Genomic DNA, 20,877 nt, shown 5'->3' on the forward strand with positions numbered 1-20,877 from the left:
ATTACCCCGTGACGGCATCGAAGATCACTGACTGATTTAACGAAATTTTTCATTTTTCGCCATGTATAGGATAATATCGTAGTTTGTCCTCATTTGGGAGGGTTTGTTTTTGAGCCTGGAAATGGAATGTTTCATTGTGTTTTGCCTTGAGAAATAGCTGTTCACTGAAGTTTGCATATGTGTATATATATTATATATATATATATGTGTGTGTGTGTGTGTGTGTGTGTGTGTGTGTGTGTGTGTAATCATTAAGCTACAAATGTTTAATATCCAATCCACACTACTTCGGGATCATTCCCCATTGGGGATATTCCGAAGTAGCGTGGGTTGGATGTTAAACAACAATTGTATTTAAATGTTTATATATAAATCACGGTAGTGTGATGAAAAAAAATTATAAATATAGATGTGTGTTGCTAAAGGTTCCGAGATTCATTAAGATTAATTGCGTTTGCTATGGGAAAAAATCCTGCATTTCATTGCTGTCAGTTGTAAAAAAAGAAAAGAAAAATAACGATAATTGAGGAACGCAGAATTCCCATGAACTTCTGGCGTGATTATTAGTCCTGAAACAGAAAACCACCGGTGCTGTATATTATTTATATCGGCACGATGGTGACTTATCATCTGGGCTGAAATGTACCGGATTCAATGACTGCTCTTGGTGGCATCAAACCGTGTGAATCTTGATCCCATTATCCGGATCCGGCAAAACATTTTTTTTTTTCCCGGATGTCCTCTTAAGTGGGTTCTTGGAAACCCCGACCACAATTCCCGGATGTGCCAACACTTAATGGGTTGAATACGAATGAATGGGGTATAAAAAGGAGACGTTGTGTGCGCTGTCCGTGAGAGCGGTTTTGTTTGAGTTTAGTGTATAATTGCTTTTTTATGGGCATTTGGCGAAGGAGGAAACTGGTTCGAGAAGAATGTTGCTGGAACTAAGGGGAAATTACCGTACTGGATTTTAGGTTTTACGTTCCCTTATTTCGTAATTAGTAATGCTCGTGCCTTCTTAGGAAGCTCTTAGCAGATCCGTTCCTTTTCCTTTTAAAGATGGATTGCAATTTTCTCTCTCTCTCTCTCTCTCTCTCTCTCTCTCTGTCTCTCTCTCTCTCTCCCTCTCTCTCTCTCTCTCTCTCCAAGACGATTACATCATATGTTTTTTCCGTCAGGAATGGTTTTAATTGTGCTTGCCATGGCATGACCAAAATGCAACGTTTTGATGAAAAAGAATGACGGAATATTATATATATATATATATATATATATATATATATATATATATATATATATATATATATACTATATATATATATATATTCAAAGGTTATCGCTATGGTGTTAATATCATATATATAATATATATATCTATATATATTATATATATATATATATATATATATATATACCACGTGTATATATATATATATATATATATATATATATATATATATATATATATATACATACCTATATATATTCAAAGGTTATCGCAATGGTGTTAATGGTGGACATTAACCTTTGCAGGCGTACGAGTAACAAAATTGACGAATCCTGATTATTGCATTAAAAGTGCAATCCCATACCTTATCACTCGTTTCTCCATATTCATATTATTATTATTATGAGTCATATACAAGAATTTTGTTAATCATAATTTGCCACCCCTAATTCTTAGTGCCCTCTTTCTCCAAGCTGTTAGTAATGCGCTTAAGAACACAGTTGTACGTGGTTCTCGTTGTTTGCTTTGGCTCAATTCTTCTGCGTTTATCAACATTCCACCTTTCTTTCTCAGTAACAAGTTGTAGTGGTTTTTCTCGTCGTTTATTCCAATATAAGTTCGATACTTTGCCAGAGGATTCATTTCCCCGTTGTAATTTGTCTTTTTATCGTGTAATATTTTCTTTTAAAAGCTTTTTTTTTTTTCATACTAGAACGTTTATTCATCTTAAAGGATTCATATATACAATATCGTAGAAAATTGTTAGTGTGTTCATTTTGCATTAACGATTTCACCCAGTTGCCATGTCCAGCCATTTAAACACACAGCTACGGTGTATTTACTAATTTTTCTTTGCTCTTTTCCGTTATTTTAGAACTTTTTTACTTAACGCTCGAAGCCTGCTACTTGCGTAAGCCTTCCCCATGCTCCAGTTTCTTATAATCTAACCAAGAGGTTCCCAATGGGTCACACACAACACTCCTGTGGGTTTGTGATGACGTACGGTTACTGAAATCCCATTTATTTTGCGATATTTTACTCTCTTTAATCCCTGCAGTACATTAATGTACATAAAATTCTTCTTCATTATGCTAATTACAGTGGTATTTGCCTTTTCACCTTATACCGGTAACTTCAAGTAGTTTGGCCGTTGATAATATTCGAGGATAACGAATATTTTCCATTAGTATATTTTGCGCGAGTATAGTGAACACATTCCGTTACCATATTTTTACCACGATACTAAAGACGCTCATCATATCGCCATTTCTCTGTAATATTTTATGACTTGAACTGAAACCCGTCGCATAAAAAACCTTATCTGAGGTTACAGTGGGGCGCCTTACATATGGACAGTCCTTCATGCCCCTGTATGGAAGTAACCTTACAGGGGCATCAGAGCTTCATGCCTTTCGTGCTCATGGCCTGGATATGTTTCACCGACGCAAACATCTGTTAATAGATGGTGGTTTATTTTCATTAACGTGTGTGGCTCTGGAGGGTCATAGAAAATCTCGTATGGTTTTTGTTTCCATTCTTTACTTGTGTATTTGCATCGCCGTCGTGTTATGTCACCCCGAGTTCCCTGCAGACGTTAAATACAGCAGTGGTCACTCATTTCACCCCTTTTCTGCGACTTTCCCCCTGCCGTATGTGCAATGTATTTTTTTTAATCTTTTGTTACTGTAACGTAACTCTTCCTTTATCTGTTTTATGTACACACACACACACGTATGTATATATGTGTCTAAAATGTCAACATGCTCTTTGTTCTAACTGAAGTGTTACAACAGCATTAAATACCTGTGGGCAAAATTAAAGCTCTCTTTTGTTGAAGACGTGAATTAATTTTCTTGGAAGCGCTTTGGAGTCATTGAACGTTCGTCAGACTTTATTTATATCCTTCGGCTGTGCTCTTGGAAATGGATAACGTATCCTGTGTTACATATGTCTGGCTTACGAGTAGGAAAATCTCTCTCTCTCTCTCTCTCTCTCTCTCTCTCTCTCTCTCGAACACACAGGAGCCTTTGAGTGTAAAAGGAGCTCTAATGCGTTGTTCTTGGTGTGTTCTGTCTGAGCCCCAGCGTCGGATTTTCGACCAGAGGTCCTCGTTCGAATTGCCGCAGTCATGCACCGGGGGTTAGATGTAAACCAAGATTCGTCCAGAGTTACTCGATGACGTCATGCAGGAAATGCGTGGTTGGGAAGTTTCAAAATTCCTGCTTATGTATTTTGCTTGACTCTCTCTCTCTCTCTCTCTCTCTCTCTCTCTCTCTCTCTCTCTCTCTCTCTCTCTCTCTCTCTCACCGTTCGTTTTCATAATGTCTGACTATTAACTCTGTCAATCAAACATCTTGTCAGATTTGTTTATTCATGAGCATTGTGTCAATTCTCTCGTATTTATGATCTCGTAAATAAATTCAGAGTGACATATGAGCCTTTCGGGTTAGACATACGACACAAATTTGTATATAATTAAATTTCTTGAGAACTGCAAATTTGAATATTTGTGTATAATTCTCCATTGGTGATATTTCCGAAGTAGCTTAATGGTTGTGTATTATATTATAGAATATAAGATTTATGTGATAAAAGTCATATATATATATCTATATATATATATATATATATATATATATATATATATATATATATATAAATCACATCAATTGTATATTTCATATGCATAAATATGAAGCTGCAAATGTTTAATATCCAATATGCTCTACTTCAGGAATATCACCAAAGCGACACAATTTATTTATATATATATATATATATATATATATATATATATATATAATATAATAATATGTATATATATATATATCACATATTGAACAAGAAAGCAAAAAGACTGGAGATCATTTCTTGTTTTATTTACACCAACGTTTCGGGAATCCTTTCCATCTTCAGGGCTATAATTCTTGAACTCAAGCTCATCAGAGCGCAAATCTTACAAGTTGTATATGTGCATATATATATATATATATATATATTTATATATATATAGATATATATTTATATATATATATATATATATTATATATATATATATATAATATTGTGTGTTAGTTTTGAGAGAGAGAGAGAGAAGAGAGAGACGAGAGAGAGAGAGAGAGAGAGAGAGAGCACAAACCAGCCAGTCCGCCCTCAGGATGACCAGGAGTCCGCCTACCCGATATAGGACATCCTCATCAGTGGCCTACTCACCTTGGCTCCCTCAACGCTTCGTCTGCCGGTGCCCTAGGGGCCCTGGGACCTGGCCGTCAACTCCTCTATCTTGTTTATCGTCGTTTGTTAGCTAGACGGTCCGATAAACCTTTTCCGTAAACAAGCTTTGGTATTTTTACGTGGCTTCTGCGATCATATGCTTCCATCTGTGTATTATTTTATTGAGGGGGGGGGGGGGGGGGGGAGTCTTACCGCACTCTCTATGGGTTATTTGATGTTGGTATTTAAAAGTAAATAATTTATTATTATTATTAAAAATACTCTTAGTAACATGAGTAGCAATGGAGAAACAAATCTACAGTTAAATTTGTACAGAAAGCTTTCTGTACTAATTTATCGTTAAATATATGTGCATATACATAACTGTCGATTTATTTCTCCAATATTATTATTATTAAACTTGTAAGATAATGAAGATGGTGATTTTCATTAAATTCTTAATCTCACATAGCAATTTAGATCCCAATTTTTCTCATTGTTTATTCCATAAAAGGCCTTTCGGTCTCCCTGCTCTTAGCCATTTATTGCATTCTGCATTTACTGTTGCCATAACCGCCCCTACCTGTACGTTGACTATCTGTGAAACGTTTTATCATTATTCTCATGAATCAAACCATAAAAACTGAATTGTAATGAGTTGTGTTTTTCTGAACTGGAGAGATGTGCCAGTGGATACGATGTGAATTTTGTTGCGATATATTGAGGTCGATATTTTTCTTTATAGGTAATGTGATGATTAAGTTATCAGTGTAAAGAAATAAACGTAAAAGTGAGAAACGAAACACCCCAGAGATGCTGCGGACAAAAAAGTAACACCCATTAGTAATCAGTGGAACAATTACCTTCTATTGTTGTGATCGCCTTAATGTATTTTGCAAGTGTAATTAAAAGCGTAGGTGGATGTGAGTAGGAGTTGCGGGAGAAAAGAAGAGGAGGAGGGGGAGGAGGAGGAGGAGGTGGAGGAGAAGGAGGAGGGGGAGAACTAAAGAAGCAGGTTGGCAAGGTGAGATGGGCAGCCAACGTGATAACCGCTCTTCGTCCTCGTGTTTCTCCGGGGCGGGTCCCACCATGGCTTTGCATTCCAAACATCACAATGAGAAACGCAACCAAGAGCTCCTCCTCAAACGCTCCACCCCCGATACTCCTAACTCCTCAGCGAAGTCGGCCTTGGCCTCCGCCCGCAGGGTCGATAAGTCCCTCATGTCCAAATCTCTCACCCTCGACCTCGAGAAGGGTCAGTATGGGCAGGATAATGCAACGAAGTCCCGCGCTCGAAAAAAGAGTGAGGTGGAGAAATCGCTGAAGTCGGTGCAACGCCAGACCCCGTCCAGATCGTCGATGCGAATGAGCAGTTCCATGAGCGAGAAGGAGCAGTCTGGTGATAATAAATTGAGCCGAATTCGTGACCAGGTTCAGAACGGCACCGGCTCCGGTAAGACCGCAAACAAAAAGCGAGAGTCGGTGACGGGTAAGACCTTAAGCCCTACTGAGAAAAAGAGCATCGCGAGTGGTGGTGAAAACATCAAAAGGGCGGATGTCTTTGAGAGATTGTCTCGACCGGATTGCAACAAAGGTGTCACGAGATCCGAACACGGGCCTGGTAACCGGATACGTGACCGCAGCCCGGCCAAGACCGGCCGAAAGAGTCCGCAAGAGAAAAATGTCGCTGCTGATAAGCATCAGAAGGATCGCAGAGCTGCCGCAGGAGATGGCCCTGCGAAGAGTGCACAAAACAGAAGGAGAGACTTGAGTCCCATCAAGAAGGGGGATAACAGGAAAAAAGTCATTTCTCCACAGGGGACCCTGAGGGGGAGGAAAATAACCCACGAGAGATTACCTCATACTGAAGAGGATACGGACGGTTCCAGGGAAAAACTGGAAAAAGATAACGTTCCAGAATCGCCCGATAAGGACTTGGAGGAGACACTTGTGGGTGATGATGCCGATAAAAAGTTGGCGGTTGCTTCCCCTGGGGAGGTACACGGGGAACCACGTGTCGGAGATAGTAATGGTATAAGAGGGAGAAAAGGAAGATTGGAAATCGCAGCTAACGGGAAGTTAGGTCATAGTGTCACGGCTTTTCCCTCCCTAGAAGGGGCCGCGGTTACAGACAGTTCCTTCACGTCAAAACAGGTATCGCAAAATGCACATTCCTTTCCGAGTACCTCTCTTGCTACCTCTTGTAAAGATAAAGATAAGGTGCTAAATGGGGCTGCTAAGGAGTTGCCGAGATCACCGGAAAGTCTCCCTAAAATCACGAGGAGAGAATCTAATCCCAGAGGCATTGATTCATCCCCCGTTGAGCTTTCGAAAGAAGACGTTATGATGAAGGTGAGACAGCGTGTCCCTTGCGATATTAGACGGGATACCAAAGACGTCGTTGACGATGACAAGGACGTGTGCGAGACGGAGAAGTGCGAGGACGATGACTTTTATAAGATTAAAGTACAAACTCGTCTCGTGAGCTACAGCAACAGCACCTTGATCATTAGAAATACGTCTAAGAGCGATAGTGCAGGCGATTTATCTGAAGGAGGAGGAGGAGGAGGAGGGTGTGATGAGGATGTAACTGGAGGTGGAAGTGAACGAGGAGGAGGAGGAGGAGGAGGAGGCCAGGCAAAGGAGTGCGAGACGTCCCACCCACAGCATCATCCTACTCCTCAGAATCACACCTTGCAAACCTCATCAGTGCCACCAGCATCCGCGCCACAATCAGCTGAAGTGGATGCTGATAGTAAGGTCCTTGACCTGCCCCTTCATCATGAGGGGAAAGAAGGGGAAAGAAATGGAGAAGAGGACACGGCGCCCTTAACCAGATCACGCAGCATGAGACTTAGACTCAGTCAGTTTATGAGCAAAGGGAAGAGCTTCCTGACAGATGTCTACAGTGCCACGCAAATTAAGTTAGAACAATACACCAGGGTCGATCCATCTAACATGAGGAGCTCCAGCCGGAATAACATCATGACCACTTCCTCTCCCGCCGTCATTCTGACCGACAAAGTTCCACTCCACGCCTCGCTGCCGAATGACGGCGACAGCGGATACTACAGCATTTCGACGTCTTTGGAGGCGATGCACCCTTCCGGAGTGCCCTCCTCGCGGGGTAACACCTGCGACCTGGCTGCTCGTATCGATCAAGGGAATCCTAATTCATCGCTGGCAGGAGGGCTGGTTAACACACCTGACAGGAGCATCGGAGGAAAGGAAGTATCTGTTGCGAAAGGAGATGTCGGAGAGGAAGAGGAGGAGGAAGCGACACTGCCTACGCCCCCCGAACCTCACGTGAATTTCACTCTGAACGAAGACTGGATTAAAAAGAATATATTATGTACTTGTAAGTGTAATAAGAATAAAGTCAAAACCGCTGCCGAACCGTGCAGTGCTAGTCAGGAAGTAGTAGCGAGCAATACTAGTGATAGTAGTTGCAGTAGTGATGGTGCAGAAACCGTGATATTGAACGAAAAGTGTTGTACAGCCAATAACGAGACAGAAAGTGTAAATGTAGATAGAAATGAGGAGTCAGAAAGTTCCGATGCAAATGAGGCTGTTGATGCAGCGACCAAAGACTTGGATGATGATGACCTGTGTCTGTGCTCGTGTCACGAAGGCGAAGAGAACCAGCAGCTACACCAACTACCGCAGGAAGTACAGGAACTCCTAGATGCGGACCACGCAAGGTAATTACCATGTAATAGTCATGTAATATTCATAAATACCATAAATTCGTTCAACATCGTTATCTCAAACTGTGTTATTATTCTCTTATATTCGATTTATTTCTTTCATAAAAATTTCAACTGTTGGCTGTTTATAACCAAAGGTTATAAACAGCCGTATTTTTCACTTAATTAATGGGACCATCTAAGTTGTCCCTTTATCTCCTCACCTATTCTCTATTGTTATGTTTAGCCCTTTTGTCAAGATTTATGGCCTATTGTCTTGTAACTTAATAATAACAATAACAATAGGCTCTAAGATTCATAGCCCCAGGGAAGTAGTGGGGGAAGATCTCGGATTACTGTTGTAACGTTTTCACATATGGCTTCTTCAATGTTGTTGTTGTTCTTATGGTTCGACCTCTCTCTCTCTCTCTCTCTCTCTCTCTCTCTCTCTCTCTCTCTCTCTCTCTCTCTCTCTGAATATTTATGTTCATAGATTCCTGCTTCTTGGTATAAAGTAGACAGAAATAATGATTAATGGAAATTTATTTGATTGCCAAGAAGAATCCTGCAGAAGAAGAATCATTATCATTAAATGTTGTTATAACTCATCACTCAAAATGGAGTTGATTTGTTATTACTCCTGTTATTTTCATTCTTCTTCTCTGCCGAATTTTGACTTCGAATTCTTTGACAGTTTCGAAACGGACGACGCAGTAAGACCGCGAGAGATAACGGATGTTCCAATGTGCCTCCTATGTAACTGCTGGCCTCCACCGCCCCTGGTGTATATAATATATGCGCTATATATTTCAAGTGAATTTAACTGTAGTTATTCCTAAGTCTCTTTTCATTTGGAGTTGGTGGAGCCTAAAGGGTAGAGCATTCAGGATTCAGCCAACGTGGAATCAGAGGAATGTATTTCAGGTGATAGAAATTCATTTCTCGATATAATGTGGTTCGGATCCCTCAATAAGCTGTAGGTCTCGTTGCTAGGTGACCAATTGGTACCCAGCCACGTAAAAATATCTAATCCTTAGGGCCAGCCCTAGGAGAGCTGTTAATCAGCTCAGTGGTCTGGTAAAACTAAGATATACTTGACTTTATTCAGGTTTTCAGAAAGTATGTAGGAATTATGTTAGCCCCTCACCTTTTTCTGGATTCTCTGCTACCGCTGTTATCCATTCATGTCTGGGTCGACTGGTGGTGCTATTTCAGGCGCAAACCACGGGCGTTGCAAATGTGGGGGTCAAGGCTTCACCCGAGGTGTCACTATGAATCGAGTTGGTTGCTTTCCCGTATACCTAAAATCAGCAGATTACCATATATCTAGCAGCTTGGTTTTATGGATATTTTAAGAGCAGAAATGGCAGTTCCTCAAAAAAAAAGAAATAATAATAATAAATAAAAACTGTCAAAGGCGGAAGGCCTCTCGTTATATATTGAATTTTACGGAATCAATTTTCTTAAGTCATTTTCAGTGAACCATTCATCTTATGATAGGGCATGTTGACAGTTGAATTACAGTACTCCCCGAAAATCATATTTTATTTATCAAAAAGAAATTAATATCCTGGAGCCTTCCCTCGGGAGCAGCACCTGTATCTGGGTCCGCAGCGGATACAGTAGAAAGGGACTTGTCGTTTGGCTAATAGCCTTGGACCCGTATAATGGAGATACCTGGGAGTCAAATTACCTTAGAGGCCCGAGGCGGCGGATGTTCCCGATGTTTTTAAAACGTCGGTGTCCCTCGTCAACCGAGGAACGAGAGTGATTGTTATAGAACATATGACTGCTCTAATAGGATTCCTTGTGTCTCGAGTGAAGCAGTTCTTTTTAGTGGCTGTTAAGGGGGTTCCTATTGTTGTTCTCTTGGGGGAAGTTTCTAGTGTCACGGTAAAGATATTTAGACGCTAATGAAGGATAGTGATTGGGGCAGTTTTTAGTGTCACGGTAAAGGTATTTAGACGCTAATGAAGGATAGTGATGCAATAAAATGTAGCAGTGTACAGTAAAGTACGTAGTTGGTGGTCGGTTTCGAAGTTCTGGGAATTTTGTATGTCTCTTGAGCCACTTACAGTACACATCGTCTCTCTCTCTCTCTCTCTCTCTCTCTCTCTCTCTCTCTCTCTCTCTCTCTCTCTCTCTCTCCACGTACTTTCCTTTCTTGAATCGTCACAAAATGCGCGATTTCTTGTTGGACGGTTAAAGTGGAAGCTGGTTTGGACGAGAAGCCAGGGCGTAGATTCCTTAATGTGGTAGCAGTAAGTTCCAGAGAGACGTAAGTAGTGAGTTACATTTCTTCTTTAGTCGGGGATCTATTTCGATTTATTTTCGTAATTAATCAGGAGAGAGATAAAGGCCTTATAATTAAAGATGATTACGAGGGATTTCTTCGTGAGGAGTGATGTGTGTATATGAGAGAGAGAGAGAGAGAGAGAGAGAGAGAGAGAGAGAGAGAGAGAGAGAGAGAGAGAGAGAGTTTTTGTTACACGGAATGGCTATCCGATAATCTTTGGAAGATTATTTCGTGTAGAGAAGAAAAAAAAATGGCCAGTCAATTTGTCCTGCCGAAAAACTGTCGAGATGCCTCGGAGGCTGAAAAAAATGGAGCGTGGGATAATGAAGGGTATGCCACATAACGATAATCTTTATAATTGTCGTCGTTGGAACTTTTGGGAGGATGTAGTCTGATACGAACCAAGTGGGAAGGACACTGATCCTGGGTGGGGGGATGTTGGAGGCTTTGGGTGGGGTAGCACCAACCCTCCCTGTTGAGTGAGGCTGGTAGCTTGAGAGTCAACTATTATGAATTTCTCTTGACTCAAATTTTGTATCTTTGTTTAATAGTATTTCCGTATTCATTTTTGTTGTTACTGATCCCTCTGTGAATTTAGACTCCTTTTCCTCTTTAAATTGTGGGTTTTAAGGCGTCGTTATTCGAGATATTTATAAATGAGGCTGATGAATAATCTTTTTACGCGCATTGATAAGATTCATATAAAAACCAGATTTCCTTCTGTATCCAATAACGCGAGCGCTAAAAACTTCAAGGAAATATTTCAGAGTCGTAGATATTTTAGTTAAAATTTTTTTTATTTCTTTAGTCATTCAGTAAGCTCCTCACGTTGTAGAATAAGTCGGTGAAATATATGATGTATAAAGGATATACTATATATATACATGTATATATATATACACACACATATATATATACACACACAACACACACACATATATAGATATATATATTATATGATATATATATGATATTATATATATGCATATGTATGTATATATGTGTATGCATAACTTATGATAGTTGTCGGTGATTATGTATGATGTATATATATATATATATATATATATATATATATATATATATATTATATATTGTGTGCAGAAGTTTTTACGCATATCTTGTATTTCTGGATATGTTAACTTACATATTTCTTTTAAGTTGATCGACTGATTCTGCTGACTTATAGTCCGACTTCATTTATATTAGTCATCTCCGTAAGCCGCTGAAACCTTATGTTTGATCAACTGAAATTTTACATCGCCTGTCGGTCCATTACAAAGTTGCGTCTGGCTTCATCGAAGCCACATCCGAATAGGGCCCTGCATTATCCCGCTGCGGGTGAAGCATTAGAACTAGGCCGGGTGGATTCACACCTTCACCTCCTTCCATGCTTGGAAGCCCGGATTCCAGTGACGAATTCTCAAGTGTGAGGATCCAAATGGGCTCATGAGAAGTCTGGCCATGTCGTTTTCCCCATTTGTTCAAGTGTGATAGAGTTTGGGCGAGTGTTGACTTCTCTACGGAAGATAGTTAGATATTCTGAAATGATGTTGAAATGATATTGAAACCTTGACATTTACATAAAAAGAACAGTATACATGCCTCGCCTTAAACGTTACCCGCATATAAAACAACTTACAGTTCAAATTAAATCGGTACGCACCACGACAAAAATAGAATGAAACTTAAAACCAGCCTTTTATGCTCAAGATCCTGTTTTAGCGTAAGCTAGGAGAGCTTATCCTACTTATGAAGGGGACCCATTTTTGAGAAATCCCTTCCTGTTATGTTGGGTAGTTTGCAGTAAACAAACACCCGTGCTCTCGAATTTTCTTTGTTTTCGAAGTATGCCATAGAATTTCATATAATTTTTTATTAATTTTCAAAGAGATGTCTGATTTGAGGACGAGTTTGATTTTAAGGAAGACTGGTTATTCAGGAAAAATATGCCGTTCTTTTTAGAAATTAATCTATGATCATTCATGTATTATTTGAGAAATAATATAATATAATATTAATATAATAAAATTAATATATGTGTGTATGTGGGGGATGGGGACGCTTGTGTGTTTTAGTGTGAATGAAAGCTTTGGTGAAGTTACTAATAACTAAAATCTTTAATCGCCAGTTTGGTGCGAAATCATTATACTTTGCGGCATGTGGAAAATATTAACATCCTGAATAGGCTTAAAGTATTTGATGGCGCTTTCTAGACAGCCTCTAAAGATTCCATAACCATGTGGCTGGGGTTATGCCCATGCCCTTTGACCTAGCTTCAAGGAAAGCAGAACCGAAAGGCCTCAGCGCGATGCCCGTTGAGATGACCTCCTTGTTAAGTTGAAGAAAGATCCTTTGTCAAGGCTGACTCGGAGCCGATTGAATATTATGGATTAGGTGCACATGCAAAAACTAGAAGAAGAGTGAGTAAGACAAAGAAAGTCGTCGCTTTTTTTGCATATGAGCAGCTGGGTAAATCTCGTCTCCCTCTGTGGCGACATCTGCAGAACGCAACGCGCAGAATGGAACCACAAGATGCGAAGAAGCTTGGATGTTAAACATCTCTTGGGCATTATGTGGCGTGGCCATTATACATACCGTGCGAGTTACATCTGTCTTGGAGCGATATGACGTTATTAAAGAAGGAAACATGAAAAAAAAAAGATTTGAGGATTGAATAACTCCCGAGGATGTGCTATAAAAGGATCAGATTGCGGGTTCTCTTTTTTCAATAGGGTTATTAAAACTAATAACAACGCACTTTGTAATTATAGTAGAAGATAACCGACTGTTTTTAGCGTGAGTTAAATTTGGTGGGTATATATGTAAGTTGTGTATATATATATAGTGTGTGTGGCGGGGTGGGGGGAGTCGTGTGTGTGTTTGAGTAGATGTTTAGTGTCAGTGAGTTTGTTCGTCTTCACACATTTTCTTTACTTCATGTTCTTCATTGAGTCGTCATGTCTGGAGCGTTATCATTCTAATTAATCCTCTTGTCTGCCCCGCCGCGGAGAGAAGCAAAGGTGGTGCGTATTATTCTTTTTCAGCATCTTGTTCTCATCAGCAGCGGAGGCTTAGAATCTCCTGTTACGCCACACTTTATCTCACATACGAACGGTTGTATTTGAACCATAGTGCACCTTGAGAAAGTGGTCCGACGTCTCCGCTTACTATGCCTTTTTTCTAATCCCCACGTCTTCTTCTTTCTTTTTTTTCCTCTCCGCTCTGCCCTTTCATAAACTTAGGCATTTTATGTGTTTTCTGTGAAGTATTTCACTGTGCAATTCAATTATTGTATACCCGAAAGGGTGACTTAAGTTTCTTGTGATTGCCTTTTTTTCTGTTCGTGCGTATATTTCGATGTCTCATATGTGTGCGTATGTCTGTATGTAACCATGCACATATGTATACATATGTGTATGTCCTACTGTATACAGACTTGACACACTTAGTCCGTAAGAGGAAGAGAGGTCGCCTTTGTATCCACTCGCTAGTAAAATGCTTCCTGTTGAAAAACTCGCTCCGCTCAAAGCGAGATTATTTCTTGCCTTTGTTATGAAGGGATTTATTTTATTTTCGAGGTTTGTGCAGTTTAGGTCTGTCTCGGGTGGCCTACCCTCCCGGTGAAGCTAATTATAGTTTTTGTGAATGTTCATGGTTGAAGCAATTATACTATTTTCACAATAAGATACGGTGCAGGATATTTCAGTATTCTCGTGCATGTCTTTCTGTCTTTGCTATCTTTATATATATATATATATATATATATATATATATATATATATATATATATATATGTGTGTGTGTGTGTGTGTGTGTGTGTGTGTGCGCGCGCGCGCGTAGTATTATCACTTATACACACCGTTACATTTTAAACTGACAAGTATTAAGCTACATGTACACTTAACATCGGGTTCACCATACCTAGGGAATAACTTACACTCAAGGGAATTATAATTGATAAGTGCATCTGCCCCTACAGCCGAATGGACGAAGTGACTGTATCAGTGTGTCCAAACCAACAGACGCAAGTTGTGAGTGGCAGATGCACTCTTGGGTGGAAGTTATTCCTAGGGTATAGTGGATTTTGCATTAAGGGAAATTTGTCTCAATAATTGTGGGGATATATATATATATATATATATATATATATATATATATATATATATATATATATATATATATATATAGAGCTATTTTTATGATTAATTATGGTTTAAATACACATATACTTTTTTTAATATTAAATCTCACAGCGAAGATAAGCATAATTTCTGGTAGGCTGAAGCTTAATTGGATGGTAGGTTATTACTCAGTTTCCTTAGAAGGCAAGATGTGAAGATAGCAAGTTTTCTCAATGTATTTTCTCTGCAATTTATCTATTATATTTTCTCTGACATCTTTGTGTATTTCATTTTATCCTTTTATGGCATTGTTTTCTTTTTTTCATAGATCCGTGCTTTCGTTTACATGATTTTGTTGCAATTATTTATCGATAGAAGACGTTCTGCATTCAACTCTGTATTTCTAAGTCTTGGCCTCTATTATGTTTTACCTTGCAGTTGTGAACTTTCTTGGCATGAGTTGTAAAGACAGGGCAACTCCATGAAAACAGTTTTGGTGAGCTTGTATATTTCATTGCCCAGCTGTGGATGCGCACACACGTCCACGCACCATGCCTAAATTTAGTCCAGCATGCAAGTATTTGGTCAAAATGAAATTGGCGTTGTGGATGAATTTAGTAAAGCTTCTCGTTTGCGAACGTAACACTGTAAGGTAAAATCTTACCCTGCAGCATTAGCTATAAAGTTTAATGTTGTTAGTAATCGTAGGGAGAATTAACGTACACTTTTTAAATGAAAATAATAGATTTCTTAAACATAGGAGCCTATCCGAATGAAGTAATAGTTTATATAACATACAGTTAGTCACCTTCAGACCATAAACAAGTAACTTAAAGTTTAAATGAATAGCAAGTACTTAATTATTCAGATTCAACAGTAGTTACATGAGGATGCTCCTGTTATGCGTATTTGTTTCTGTGCGTGTGTGTGTTTGTGTGGCCGTGAAGGACACGCCGTTTGCATGTTATATGACTTGGCATAAAGTAATTAGTTACTAATATCCCATACACCCTGGTAATAATACATCGGAATGTCAAAGCTTCACTACTGCGCGATAGTATAGTATACCGAGATGAAAACAACTGTTGTATCATAACGAAATGAACAGTCTCACACACACACACACACACACACACGGTGCAACTGAGAGAACTGAGAAACAATTCCGATTTGGCCGAGTGATTCTTTGTTTGCCGTGTTGCTGGCAAGGTCATCAGAGGGGTCTAGGGGGGTCGGGGGTGAGCAGGTGTCATGGCATATGGCGTGCAGCAGGTAATGTAGTTAAACCATCACCTGAAGGAGACGAGATGGATGGGTATTCGATCTATGGAACGCCCTAATGCAGTACTCTTCCTCGCTGCCAGCGCTAGTGCTCACAATGACAGCCTTAATACAATTTTAGTAAGGTTACGTTTGGGTATTCCCATTTTATTTCTTCCTCTGAGGAGGTTATGTTTTTTTTTTTTTTTTTTTTTTTTTTTTTTTTTTTTTTTTTTTTTTTTTTTTTTGTCTGTTTGTGTGATAGCAGGATTACGTAAGAACTGATGAAATGATTACAGGCAGTAGCAAAGAGCAGTAAGAAAGTCTGTATTATGAATGATAAAAAGGCGGGTGGGGTGGGGCAGTGAAACTCAGACGATGAAACTTGTTGAAGACCGTCATTTAGTGACCGCTAGAAGTTTAATTCTCATGTGAAATTGGTCAAAGGTCAGCGTTGTAATCTGTTAACTTGATTACATGAACATTTTAGAAAGCCATCATTTGATAACTAAAGATATTCAGGTCCTAAGGGAAATTGGTAAAAAATATCAGGGTCTCTCGCATCCTCGTAGCATCCTCGTAACATGTTCGTGGTTTGTTTGGTGCATTACAACGGCAGGAACGTTTTTATTTTCTTTTTCAGTACGTGCTCACACACGTTAATATCGCAAAATTTTAAGTTAACGAACGGTCTTAATTTAAGGTCAAATTCACAGATTTTCTACTGTTTCCTTTGGCAAATATGACAGTAATGTCATAATAATAATGTTTCCAAAAATTAACAGAATTTCGGGGATTACATTTTAGTGGTACCGTTTTATATTGTTGAATTGTAATGGTAGTCCCAATATAAAAGATTAAGCTGCCGTATCTCAGCAAGGGCCCATAAATATAAAAAGTAAATAAGCAAATTTAACATTGTATTGGTCAGTGACGTAGGCAGACGGGCTGAATAGTTATGGTATCCTTTCTATATTAGTCTATAATAAGTATCCAAAGCAGAGATGCTAAATTTTGTTTTAGAGGTCCATAAAGATCAAGGTTACAGAGCAGTTTACGTCTTTTACTAACTGCACTGTGTATGTAGCAGTCATTATGCGGTGAAATGATACACTAATCCTCTTAAGCCCTCAAGGAACTATGAATGACATAATGTTAATGAGCCAACCCTCTTATTTCTTGAAGGAGCCATGAATGACATACTGTTAATGGCAGAGATTGTTTTTCATAGCGTGTCGCTATCACATTCAGGAGATAAATACGCCCTTTGTCTTGGTAATTGTACTAGTCGTTAAGTTCTCTTCTGAATGACATAGAAATGTCGTACTGCAAGTCTTGTCAACATGGCAATGAATGAAATACACTGTATAGGATACTCTACCCGCCCAAAGTTATTGATAAGCCCTTGGCCCTTCAATTTACTTCCTTCATGTTGCACATAACTGGTGGAGGTTAGTTCCTTGATCAAAGGATTAGATGGGCGCTCTTGGTGGTGCCTGGATAAAAAATTGTGCGTTCAAAGCGCTGCTTCAGTTTTTATTCGATGTGGAGTGTAGTAGTCATTATTCATGTCTATTGTTTTCTACGAACTTTAACCAAGAATATGTACGACAAATTGAAGAATAGATTGTCACTATTTGAAACGTATGACGACCTTCATAAGAAACAACAATTGCTTCACACGATCATGGCAGGTGAACGTTTTCCTCTAAGCGCTAATTATATATAAATAAAGTTGTTTCTCTGACAAGCAAAATCAACTGAATGGATTCTGCTTGGATTTTTTTAAAAGTATTTTTATTCGATTTTAGTGCATGGGGCCTGAAGATTTCTATTGTCCATCCACCTATCGATCTATCCATCTAAAAATACCGAAAACTGGATGGATTTTTTTCCTTTAATTGTTCGTTTATTTGACATTTCTATAATGAAGAGGATGCGAAGAATACTCCGAACTGCTACGAGATTTCTAAAATGCTTATTTTACTTGCTTTATTATTACTCATGTTTGTTTTTGTTTTTGTTGTTTGTGTAATCGTCATCTTCATAATTGAGAATTTCGAGCAGAATCTCACTGAATGAGAAATTCATGTCAGGAGCAAGAGCCCGTGCCAGCATAAGCTATAAGTTGTTCTAAAACAACAACTAACACAATACAATGTAAGATCTTGTAACTAAATATTTTTCAGCGGTCGGCTAGATTTCGCAAACCACAAACTCTCTCTCTCTCTCTCTCTCTCTCTCTCTCTCTCTCTCTCTCTCTCTCTCTCTCTCTCTCTCTCTGACAGTTTTTTTCTGTTTGATTACTTATAAATACAACCACATCTACAAATATTTAATTATATTTCGTCGTTTCAAGTAAGTTTGCAGATATGTAATAATGTTTTGTTCATATTAAAAACTTCAGTTTAGCAATCTTCCTATTATTAAAAAAAAAAAATTAGTAGACTGAATGAAAAAGAATAATAGTGGGCACAATTAAGAGTTTAGAGGAAGCAAAGGAAGAACAGAGTGAACAGAGGTCAGCTCAGAAGAAAGTAGAACACTTGAGCTCTCCAAATACCGTAACGAAACGAGATTATTACGATAATGTTCATCTTTTGTGTTCGTGCGCGCGCGCGAGCGTGCACGCACTTTACATTTTTATATAAAAGTATTTCAGTATTTTACTAATATTAATAAATGCACTCATTTTAACCATATTTGTTTATATCTGCTATGGGTATTAGTGCCATCTAGCGGTGAGATTGGGATTTTTGGTTAATTTTAAGAATGACTTGCGCTTTTAAGACGCTGTAAGATCTGATTAGGAATAGAATAATAATCATTGTTCAGAAGAAAGGACAGAATTCAGAAGAAAGGACAGAATTCGAAGTAATGCATGTGGTACTAAAGAACATACGAAGTGTAACACCAGTTTGCGATGCAAATGATTACATCTAACATCCAGCACAGTAAACGGCTAAAATGGTGCATTTTTCCAGAAATTGTAACTATGATTATTGCTTTCGAAGAGGACCTAAATAAATGCTGAACTGTTTAGATTTCCTTCTTGTTGTTGCTGTTGTCGTTGTTGTCATCGTCGGAGTCAACAATGGCTTTTTAGTGCTTAAAAAATAATCCTATAATTGGGTACAGTATTTATAGCAAGAAAGTTCGCCTCATACTGCAAAATTCTAGCCTCCCCCTCCTCTATTCAGGCGTTACACTTGCTTTGTTCTGTTTCATTCACACTCGAAGGGGCTTTCAGAATGAAGGGAGAGGGAGGTAAAGAAGTCACGTTTTAAGTATGGAAGGAATTTCGTGCCTTTTTTGTAGCAATGAAAAGAATTCATGAATGTCATGGGGGTTTCCTCTGTGACGATAACACCAAATAGAAATCTCTCAATATCGTTCGACTCCTATAAAAGAAGGAATGACATCGTGGACGTATGCCGCTGTAAACTTAGTTCCTAACTGAATTGACTACAAACTAGTGTGTTCTGCATTGTAGATGGCTTCATCTTCTGGTAGAAAAGAATTGTGTTTTGGACGTCTGTTGGTTCATTTAAATGTCTGGAATGTCAGAGCCTATTAAATGTGACTTATAGTATGGACTCAAAAAATAGACTGCACGAATTTATTTAGGATACTGTGATTATTTTGGACATTAAGGAAACTTTTTCAGAATGAGCATAAAAACTGATTAGTTTAGGCATAAAAATTATTCTTATATTGGGATAGAAACTTTATCGAAATTAGCATGAAAAATGTGATGCTTATTAACAGGAAACGAATTACTGATGTATTTTGGAGTTAATAAGCGATTGCATATTCTGGGTTCGTGAAAGCACCGCAGTTTAAACACAAGAAAATTATTGTAATAGTACTGGCATCAGATTCCTACCTAAGATGACAATAAAGAGAATGTCCCTGTGAGAACTCAGACACTATTATATGTAACATACCCTGCTGGTTAAAAGGAGGATGTGAGAAATTGTCATTATAAAAAATGATATGCTGAACAGAACTTGATGTTTTGAAATGTAGAATACCCTTTTCTTCATTTACCCAGCGGAGACTGCTGTTGGGTGAACAGAGGAAGGCGCATGAAAACGCGCCTATGTTTATGAAGAAGGATGTTTAGAAGTTTAATGGAGGTCTGTACAGGTGTTTATGAGGGCTGAGAGGTGAATGGAATGTTGAGGTGGTGATATTATACAGAGAGAGAGAGAGAGAGAGAGAGAGAGAGAGCCGCTTAATTCCATATGTATATATTTTTTTCTTTCTTTTTCTTCATAATGGTGGGAGAGATCTCTCAGAAACCTTCTCTTATGTCAGTGGAGCGGATCTGGTTACAAAAACGAAGGCTGTTACTTATATTCTTTTACTTGCCTTATTTTTATATGTATTGACTCGATACTTTCTCTCATTCGGTTGTTAACGCTTAGATGTATGGGATGTTTTTACGTATTATTGTTTTTTTTTTTTATCAGTATATTTTGTTAACGTTCGAGTGATATCAAAACCATTACCGCCTTCCTTCCATTCCAAATGCTCTACCGTTAACGATTTAAGATAATGATAATAATAATAATAATAATAATAATAATAATAATAATAATATAATAATAATAATAATAATAATAAAATAATAATAATAATAATAATAGATATCATTATCTTTTCATATCCGAAATGTATTCTTTTCATTATTTTTACCACACGCAGTTATTTTATTAATTTCTGCCTAACATTTACCAAATAGCCTCCAGCAAAGTCATCTCATGTCATGGTATTTCAAATTATTTGTTTTATAAAGTATGTGAGTGTCAGGTTCTATGGACATCCATACTTCCAATTAGCAGCTTCATTAGCCCCTGGGCCCTTGTTAGCGTTCTCGGCTTTTTCACCTGAGTTATATGTAACTTGGAAGGTAATGAACTACTGTGATCGAGAAGTGTTTCGACTTTAATTATTGATCTGGAATATATGATCGTCTTGCACGCACATACACACGTGTATATATATATATATATATATATATATATATATATATATATATATAGTTAAAATTGAAGGCGGTTCTAT

General features: G+C 38.4%; 1 protein-coding gene across 5 annotated transcripts in view; it reads left to right on the forward strand.

Annotated features, from left to right (window-relative positions):
• The window catches only part of LOC135197847 (dentin sialophosphoprotein-like), a 76,056-nt gene that overhangs the window by 13,156 nt on the left and 42,023 nt on the right, over positions 1–20,877 (forward strand). For all 5 annotated transcript variants that reach the window (XM_064225028.1, XM_064225030.1, XM_064225026.1 and 2 more), the window contains exon 2: positions 5,187–8,142. In XM_064225028.1, coding sequence (XP_064081098.1) covers positions 5,471–8,142 — 2,672 coding nt within the window. In that variant the 5' untranslated portion in view covers positions 5,187–5,470. The remainder of the gene's footprint in view (positions 1–5,186; positions 8,143–20,877) is intronic.

The sequence above is a fragment of the Macrobrachium nipponense genome, chromosome 21 (genome assembly GCF_015104395.2).
Source record: "Macrobrachium nipponense isolate FS-2020 chromosome 21, ASM1510439v2, whole genome shotgun sequence".
In the NCBI taxonomy this organism is placed as follows: Eukaryota; Metazoa; Arthropoda; class Malacostraca; order Decapoda; family Palaemonidae; genus Macrobrachium; species Macrobrachium nipponense.